Source organism: Nicotiana sylvestris, chromosome 3 (genome assembly GCF_000393655.2).
Source record: "Nicotiana sylvestris chromosome 3, ASM39365v2, whole genome shotgun sequence".
Classification (NCBI taxonomy): Eukaryota; Viridiplantae; Streptophyta; class Magnoliopsida; order Solanales; family Solanaceae; genus Nicotiana; species Nicotiana sylvestris.
The window spans coordinates 17,140,764-17,151,096 of record NC_091059.1 but is presented as its reverse complement, the minus strand read 5'-3'; the positions used below and the strand labels follow the sequence as shown (position 1 = coordinate 17,151,096).

General features: G+C 35.4%; 1 protein-coding gene across 1 annotated transcript; it reads right to left on the bottom strand.

Moving 5' to 3' along the window:
• Nucleotides 1–834: 834 nt before the first annotated feature.
• On the bottom strand, nucleotides 835–1,683 carry LOC104212287 (uncharacterized). Its single transcript, XM_009761506.1, has one exon. It carries the CDS (start codon nucleotides 1,681–1,683, stop codon nucleotides 835–837), a length of 849 nt encoding a protein of 282 aa, XP_009759808.1.
• Between the last annotated feature and the right edge of the window lie 8,650 nt (nucleotides 1,684–10,333).

The following is a 10,333-nucleotide window of genomic DNA, read 5'->3' as shown; positions in this document are numbered from 1 at the left end:
TTCCCAATTAAGAACTAAGTTTGTTTCTTCACATCTTTTAAGAACTAAGGTCAAAGGGTTAAGACAATCCTTATATGTTTTGCCAAATAGTGTAAAATCATCCATAAAAATTTCAAGAAATTTGTCAGTCATGTTAGCAAAAATTGCCGACATGCAACGCTGAAATGTAGCAGGGGCGTTGCACATACCAAATGGGATTCTCCTATAGGCATATGTTCCATGAGGGTATGTGAAGGTTGTCTTATCTTGATCTTCTGGTGCGATTGGTATCTGATTATATCCTGAGTAGCAATCAAGAAAACAGTAAAAACCATATCCTGCAATTCTTTTCAACATTTGATCAATAAATGGCAAAGGAAAATGATCTTTTCTAGTGACATCATTGAGACGTCTGTAATCAATACAGACTCTCCATCCTGTAACAGTCCCGGTAGGTATGAGCTCATTATTTTCATTTTTTATAACTGTCATACCTCCTTTCTTTGGTACTACCTGAACGGGACTTACCCACGGGCTGTCAGAAATGGGGTATATAATACCTGCTTCCAACAGCTTTACGATCTCTTTTTTTACTACTTCATGCATTGCTAGATTCAATTTTCTTTGCGGCTGGACTATTGGATTGTAGCTATTCTCCATGAGGATTCTGTGTGTACAAATAGCCGGACTAATCCCTTTAATATCTTCTACAGTCCACCCCAAGGCTCCTTTGTGTTCTTTCAATACTTTAATCAAACTATTTTCTTGTTCTGCAGTAAGAGAAGATGAAATAATTGCTGGAAATAATTCTTGCTCAAGATAAACATATTTCAAATGAGAACGGAGAGTTTTGAGTTAAATTTTTGATTGAACTTGTTCAGATTTCATCTCTTCTTCTTCTGAATCTTTGTCCAATATTTCAGCTTCTCTTCTGATGGTGGGATCATCGTCCTGTGTGGTGCCTGATTTGACCAAGCATCTTTCCATTGAATTTGGAATTAATTGATCATCTTTGAATTCATCTGTAAGATAACTAATCATGTCAATTGAAAAACATGAAGATGATGTTTCATCTCCTGAATATCTTAGTATATTTTGCATATCAAATATGACTCTTTCTTCATCAACTCTTAAAATTAGTTGTCCTTGATGAACATCTATAATTGCTCTTCCTGTAGCAAGAAATGATCTACCTAAAATTATTGGTTCATTAGGACATTCTTTCATTTCAAGTACTATAAAATCTAAAGGGAAAACAAACTTATCTACTCTTACGAGTACATTTTCAATTATTCCCTTAGGTTTCTTAGTACTTTGATCTGCAAACTGAAGAGAAATACTTGTGTCTTTTATTTCACCAAGATCTAGCTTTTTAAAGATAGAAACTGGCATTAAATTTATTGAAGCTCCAGAATCACAAAGTGCTTTTTCAAAATATACTCCTCCCAAAGTGCATGGAACTGTAAAACTGCCTGGATCACCAACTTTTTGTGGTAGCTTATTTTGAAGTATAGCACTGCATTTTTCCGTAAGCATTACCACAGAAACTTCTTCTAATTTTCTTTTACTCGACAAAATTTCCTTTAAAAATTTTGCATATGAAGGCATTTGTAACAAAGCATCAGTAAAAGGAATATTGATGTGAATTTGTTTTAAAATCTCCAAAAATTTTGCAAATTGGTTGTCAAGCTTTTCTCTTTTCATTTCTGGTGGAAAGGGAATATTCACAGGGAGAGGAGTCAATTTTACAATATTATTTTCTTCTTTTTTCTTGACTTCATTCTTTTCAGATGGTTCAGAGGGTATTTTAACATTTTTACCGTTGTTTACCTATCATTCTGACTGGTCTGCATAGGGTTCATCAAGCTCCTTACCTGACCGTAAGGTGATGGCCTTAAGGTGCTCTTTTGAGTTTTTCTCTGTATTGCTTGGTAAGGGACCATGAATCTTTTCTGAAACAAGAGCTGCCAATTGGCTCAACTGTATTTCCAGATTTCTGAAGGATGAATTTTGGCTCTCCATCTTTTCATTAGTGACCTTAATATATTTATACAGAAGATCATCAAGACTTGAATAAGCTTGTTGAGGCCTTTGCTGATAGGGCTATGCTTGTTGATAAGGTCTAAAGTTTGATTGACCATGGTTTGGATTCTGGTATCCGGGTGGACCCTGTATTTGTTGTTTCTGGAAGCTTTGAGAGTTCTCTGCACCATTTGATTGCTCCATTGAAATCCTAGATGTTTCTGTGCCATTGGACTTCCAAAAGGATACTGCTTGTAACCGATGACATTGACATGTTCATCATTGTGATTGGTTGCTTGACATTCATGGTTCTGATGATTTCCTCCACACTCGTCACAAGCCTCAGATTGTCTTGGTTGTTGTGTATTCACCTGAAAAGTTTCAAACTTTTGTGCCAAAGAAATAATTTGCTGTGTTAGTGTATTTAAAGCATCAACCTGATATACTGTAGCGGCCTTCTTGATAATTATATGCTCATATGGCCATTGGATGACATTCTCAGAAATTTCATACAACAATTGCAATGCTTCCTATGTTGTTTTTCCCATTATTGAACCTCCAGCAGCTACATCTATCACATATCTAGAAGAGGGTTTTAGCCCGTGATAAAAATATACAATTGCATATGTTCAGGAATATCGTGGTGTGGACATTTTCTTAACATTGATTTTAACCTTTTCCAAGCTTGATAAACTGACTCTGTGTTAGTTTGCAAGAAATTAGATATGTATTGTCTTAACTTTATGGTTTTAGCCGGGGAAAAATATTTGTTTAAAAATTTCTGAGTCATTTGATCCCATGTGGTATGGAACCTTGTGGCAAACTTCGCAACCAAGTCTTGGCATGTCCTTTTAAAGAGAAAGGAAATAGCCTTAACTTGATAGCTTCAGGAGGTACTCCATTATACTTAGTTGTTTCAACAAGTTCCAAAAAGTCAATTAAATGGCTATGTGGATCTTCACTTGCGTCTCCAGTGAAGATGCAAGACTGTTGAATTGTTTGAATTAGGCCAGTCCTGATTTCAAAGTTGTTGGCTGTCACTGGAGGTTTTCTGACACTAGATTCATAGTTGAAGCGGTCAGGTCTAGCATAATCCCTTAGGATTTTGTTTGCTGGCCTTGGCGCCACTTCATCAAATTGATCTTCTATTTGGACTGGTGGTGGTACTTCGCTTGGGTTGATATTTTCTACTTCCTGATTCTCCATACCTTAACAAGCTATGCTTTGGGAAGATAATGTTTGTCCTTTCCTGCGCAATCGAAGAGATCTTTCAATTTCAGGATCGTAATTGACCAACTCTTTTATAGAAGAGCGGGTCATAAACTACTCAAAATTCTAAAAAAAAACAAACTGAACTTAACTCCTAAAGTGGTAGTAGTAGTAGTACTTAGAAGAAAATAATTAAAAGAAAGTGATGAATAACAAGGACAACAAAGATTACAAAGATGACAAAAATAATAACCAATCAAATAAAAATATTAGTATGATAATGTTGTTTTTGTTGTTGTTGTTGTTGTTATTATTATTATTATTATTATTATTATTATTATTATTATTATTATTATTAATAGTAGTAGTAGTAGTAGTAGTAGTATATGATAATAGTAATTATATTAGTACTAATTAGCAATAGATGTTATGAAAAAAAATGGTAACGAAATCAGTTAGTAGTAACAGTAACTAACGATGGATAATAATAATATAATACTAATATAGAATATAGTTACAAGTAGTACTAGTATTAATAATAGTGACTACTATGCTATAATGATGATAAGAAGGATAAATGATAATAACACTTGTATAAGATGTTAGTACTTGTAATAGTAAAAGTAATAGTAGTAATATTTAGTAAATATTGATAGCAAAGATAATAATACTAATAGTAAGTTCCCAAATTAGTAACAGAATATTTAGTCTGAAGTAGAGTAGTAAGTTCTCAAATTAGTAACAGAATATTTAGTCTGAAATAGACTTGTGCCAATCCCCGGCAACGGCGCCAAAAATTTGACGAGGCCAATGCGTATAAGATTTTGCTACTCGTACTTTGTCAAATTCTAGTATAGTTTATGATATCGTCCCACAGAGATTGGAGATTCTAGCTACAAACTTATAATATTCTTACTACTATTTGAGAGAATCAGATTGATTAAGTTTTGTTTGTTGAAAATTTAAATTGCTTAAGTTGAAACAAAATAACTTTCGGAAGATTTATGTTTAAAAAGAGTTGGGAATCACTGAATTCACTCGATAGCGTGATAATAATAAAATCTTAGCTTCTACATTTATTTCTCTTAGGAATAACTATTTATTGCTATTACAATTATATTTTTCTCACTAAGAAATAATCAATTAATAACACTCCGCGAGGTTATGTAAATCAATTGATATATGACTCGTGACGATTAAACTAAAATAATTTTCTTGCCGGAATTGTGCTAAAAGATAGCAAAAGCCTCTTGCGATTAATTTTTACTAAAAATCAATAATCTTGCCAACTACAACTCCTCCGTGAGAATTAGAATGGAAGTAAGCAAGATTACAGACTTGGAATAATAGCTTAAAAAGAATTACTCTCACTCTATTATTTTACCCAATAGTTATCATATATTAATTTTGCTTCGTGAGAATTACAAAATTGACATACAACTAACTTTGGAGAATAAATAGATAGAAGTAATAATAATTAATTAAAACTAATATTCCAGCACAATATATAAATATAATTAGAAAGTTTCAGGTCAAGCAGGTAGTAAAATTGAGATTAATATTATAACGCTATCGAGCTTCATCAACTATCCCAACAAAAGAGATTACTCAATTATGAAGTATTTAAATCTGACAAAGAAAGAAATTCTTAAAATACTATCAACACTCTTAGAAAATTCAAAGACTACAAGATAAATGAAATAGATAAAGAGAGAAGTAAAGACCAAAGCTAGAGAAAAGTTTGCTAATTAGGCACGTATCATCTCCTCCCCCTTTCAACACAAATATGACATCCTTTATATAGAAATCAAATATCATAAGGTGCCATGATGCCTCGTGGTTCTTTTGCCATGATGCGTCGTGATATCTTTTTATTCCTTTATTTGCTTTATCAAGATATTTTTATTTTCTGTAAAATACTATTAGAAAATACAGATAATTGACATATTATATATATATTATTTAAAATAATTTATTTTTAAGTATATAATATATGAATATTTTATAGTCATCATCCAGCACCGGGATTTGCACACAATGCAGAGTTTAGTATCAGCACAACCGACCTCATGTGCTGGTAAGTGTCGAGCCTAACCTTGACAAAGTAGTGACGAGGCTAGGACAAGACTATGAAATAAACCTATGTAGTTAAAGCATATACGACAAGCAATAATAATGAAAACTAGCAGTTAAAGATGAGAAGGGGAACATGCTGCGGGGAATATCAGGTACCAACAGAATCTCAGGAGAAAAACATAAAGAACATCTCAAATCTCGCATCAGTAAGAATAAGGAAAACAATAACGAATCAATGTCCACTTTTATTCTTTATTGTTGTGGCGCGCAATCCGATCCAAGTCATATAACATTGTTCCGCGTGCAATCCGATCCCATTCATAGAATAATATTGCGGCGTGCAACCTGATTCAAATCATATATCATTGTTGCGGCGTGCAACCCGACCCTTCCTGTCCTCCCTTATTACTCCTTGTTGCGGCGTGCAACCCGATCCTAATGTATAAATCAACACCAATCACAAAAGAATCCCGACAAGGGAACAATAAGGAAACAACAATATCCCAGCAAGGGAATCAACAACAAGAATAGACACATCTCGGAAGGGAACCAACAGTAAGAATTAAATACGTCCCGGCAAGGGAATCAGCTATAACCAAACTTGTACCAACAATTAACTTCCCAAATGAAACCTCAACTGAAGCAAACGCTCAACAATAAACAAATACCACGAATATAATCATAATTCTTTCCCAACATGGAGAATCAACAATCTAGGCATTTGTAGTACTTATTAAGAAACACAACGATTACAATTTAAGACTCACGGGCATGCTTGACAACGACGTATAGGTACTCGTCACCGCACCTATACGTCGTACACTACACTAGCACATAGCAAATAAAGCACAATACCTATTCCTTCAAGCTAAGGTTAGACCAAACACTTACCTCGAACTTCCACGGCCAACTCAAGCCTCAAACACAACTTTTCCTTTAGAATTCGCCTCCAATTTACTCGTATCTAGCCCAAATTAGTTTAACAACATCAATAAATGCTAAAGATTTCAACCCCAATACTAAATTATAGGTTTTCTATCATTCTTCCCCAAAAGTCAAAAATCGACCCCGGGCCCGCTTGGTCAAGACTCGATCACCCATTCACCCACGAGCCCAAATATGCAATTAGTTTCGAAATCCGACCCCAAAACGAGGTCTAAATTTCAATTATTCAAAAAACCCTAACTCTACTCAAATTCCCAATTTCTACCATAAAAACCCTAGGTTTTTTGATGAAGATTGATGAAATGCAATAGGAAATCGAAAGAAAAAGGTTAAAAATCATATACCAATGCTTTGGGGAAGAACTTGTTCCTTGAAAATCACCTCAATACTCTCTAGTTTTGAAAATATGAAAATGTGGGATAAATCCCGACTTTGCTACTATTTTAAGTGCTGGGCGACAGTGTTCATCGCGTTCGCGAGAACACTGACGCGATCGCGAAGAGCAGCCAGAAGTGGACTTATGTGATCGCGAGTTCCCCTATGCATTCGCGAAGGTAAACCTCCCCGACCTTCGCGTTCACGGACAACATTATGTGTTCGCGTAGAAGAAATGACAAGTCCCCAGGCCACTTCCACTTTTACACTACGCGTTAGCGTGACACCGGTATCATTCGCGATTAGCAACCCCCCAGTGTTCCGCATTCGCGACTGTGGCTTCGCGTTTGCGAAGAACATATCCACCCCAGTCCCAATTTCCCTTTTGCGATCGCGAGATTTACTACATGATCGCGATGCATAAAATGTCTGTGCACCTGAAGCAGTAAAACCTGCAACTTTTCTAAGTGTAAAAACCTTCCGAAACCTATCCGAAACTCACCCGAGCCCTCGGTGCTCCAAAAAAACATGCATACTAACTGAAAAATATCATATGGACTTACTCGTGTGATCAAATCGCCAAATTAACACCTTTAACAATGAATTTAGCATCAAAATCAAAGAAGAATCTCAAGAACTCTTAAGTTCAAATTTTAACAACCGAGGATCCGATTCACGTCATATCAAGTCCGTTTCTTACAAAATTTTACAGGCTCAACCTAAATACCATATAAGACCTATATCGGGCTCCGGAACAAAGATATGGACATGATACCATCAATTTCAAATACATTTAAATTTCCAAAAACTCTTAAAATTTCAGTTAAACAATTTTCTTCAAAAATTTATTTCTCGGGCTAGGGACCTCGGAATTCAATTTCGGGCATATGCCCAAGTCCCATATTTTTCTACGGACCTTACAGGACCGTCAAATCACGGGTCCGGGTTCGTTTACCCAAAATATTGACCAAAGTCAACTTAAATTTAATTTTAAAGGCCAAATTAGCATTTTTATCAAATTTTCACATAAATGCGTTCCGGATATACGCTCGGACCGCGCACGCAAATCGAGATAAGATAAAAAGATGCTTTTAAGGCCTCAGAACACAGAATTTACTTGTAAATCAAAAAGGTCATCACAATGGACTTTTCGATCGGAGTTGGGAAATGTTATAAATTAATTAATTATGATGTTGGGATATATTTTTATTGATTTTCATGATTGTTTGACTAGTTCGGATCGATGGCCATTTGGTTTGAGGTGTTATAGCGGTGTTGGAGCCGGTTATAGAACTACAGAGCAAGGTAAGTCTCTTGTCTAACCTTGTGAGGGGGAAATCTACCCCTAGGTGATGTGATTGTTATGTGCTACTAGTTGTCGGTGTTACGTAAGCATGAGGTGACGAGAGTCCACATGTAGTTAAATCATGTTTATGTCCGGGTAGACTTAGGACTTTATCACGTAATATTTGAATTATTTGAACTTATTCTGCTGGTTCAATTAATCAAATTTATAAGTTTAAACTGATTTAGAAATATATGTATATATATTTGGCCGAGCCTTATCACCTTGAGTTGTTTGGCAAGTTATTTGAGAAACGGTAAAGGTTACATTCACTTTATACCCATGTATTGTATTGTAAGCACTTGTCTCATAATGCGATAAGTTCCTTCCTTTATTGTGGAGTAGGCCAAATGCCTCGGCAGTATAATAGATGCATCTATGGTTCATGCCGCTCGACCCTCGGTAATGTACACATTATTCTGGATCGGGCCAAACGACATCCGCATAATCGTGCGTTATATCGCCGGCAGTCCGAATATTTACCAGATTTTCTTTCCACTGATGCCCGACATTTAATAATTCATTATTAATTTGATATTGACACTTGACATTTTCCGAGCTGTTGAGATAGGATACGAGATTGCGAAGGTTATATTGATAAAAGAACTTTTAAAAGAATATGTTGGTTACGTTTTATCCAATTATTGCTATTGTGCTTCACATCTGCTTAAAAGTTATCAAATTATTTTATTTGACTTCTAGTAAGTGTCGATGTTGACCTTTCGTCACTATTTCTCCAGGGTTAAGGTAGATACTTACTGGGTACGCGTTGATTTACGTACTCTTGTTGCACCTCTGCACTAAATGTGCATGGCCTGGCATGTTTATTTGGTGATCACCTCGGTGCGTAGGTGCAACTGCTAAGGAGACTTTATGTTGAGCTGCAAATTCCAGGCTACGTCTCACAACCCGCACAATCTCCGTTGTACTATTTATTTTATCCTGTGTCATTAATATTCCAGACAGATGTTGTGTTATTATTATTGTAATAAAATAACAATAACAGAATTCACGATTTTGAAAATGTTTAACCAAAAAATAGAATTTCAGTCAAAGTTAGAATTTAGAAGAACATGGGTTACTGATAATCAAAAGAATATGCAAAGGAAAGTAATTTGAAGTAATTAGAATGTAATCAAGAGAAAAATAAGTAAATCAAAGTATATTCCGATGGTATCTCTTGTCCCTACAATTGATCAGATACCTCCCTTTTATAGGTATCTTAAAGCTATACGTTTTCCCCAAATCATAATGAGGCTATTATGAATAATTAAAGACATTGAATGCTACGTTACATAATCATTATAATCAATAGAAATTCCTTAACGTATCCAGTATTTAATGCCTGTCAAATTCTGTATATGCGCTCTTTACTATGGTCAGATCCATTCCTTTTGATTCTTGGATATAAATGACTTAAACAGGTACGGTCACCCGTGTCTCTTCCTTTGTCCTTGCTCGTTTCTATTGTTGCTCGTGCCTCTTGATTAATTGTAATTCTTTGACTATTTGACCAGTCTACGTATCTCGACACGTCATCCTTATATCAATGTAATTTTTCCCAATACAGAAAATAATGAAAGGAAGAGTTAAACTAACAGTTCACCACTGGCTTGTCTAACGCGACGTTGGGTGCCATCACGACATATAGTGAATTTTGTGTCGTGCTAGAATGGGGGAGGGAAAGATCAGTTTGAACTACCTCCTTGAGGAGATGTGTTGGCTTTGCTTTTTGTCTTCTTTCCTTTCTTTTTGTGTTGATTTCTTCTCTTGATCACATGTGAGAACTCATCACCATCCTCTTTGTCATTTTTAGATTGTAGTTGATCCTCAAGAATCACAACAGTGACTTTGTTGGGGAAGTAATTTCAATTTGTTATTGTGTTTCTCTCCTAAGTAGAGCAGCTTCCATGTGATCCTCCTGTTCTTCAGAAATTAAGTCCACTACCAGGTTAATTCCTGACAGGTTCTTAATGTTTGAAGGAACAATAGTTGATTCATTGATATACTCCTGTCAGTCAGGAACTTTGTCTTTTCTGGTGCCATCAATATTGCTCGATTCTTGCACAACTTCTTCAGTCATATCTAGGCTTGCATTTTTTCTAACATTGGTGCTTCCTTCATCACAATTTTGTATCTGATCATCACCTTTGCTATCATTTACCTGGGTGTATGTTGTTCTCTTGCTGCTCATTCATAGCTATTTTTATATGTCCCTTATTTTTGGTAGTAGCTGAATTCTTGACATGTTTAATGGTCACCATAAATTTCTTTTTAGGAACTTTCTTTTGTCTCCCAACCTTGACTTTTTTGATTGTTCTGCCCTTGATACTTTGCACTCTTTCCTGCGTTTTAGTTCTATTTTCATCACTTGTCTGCTCG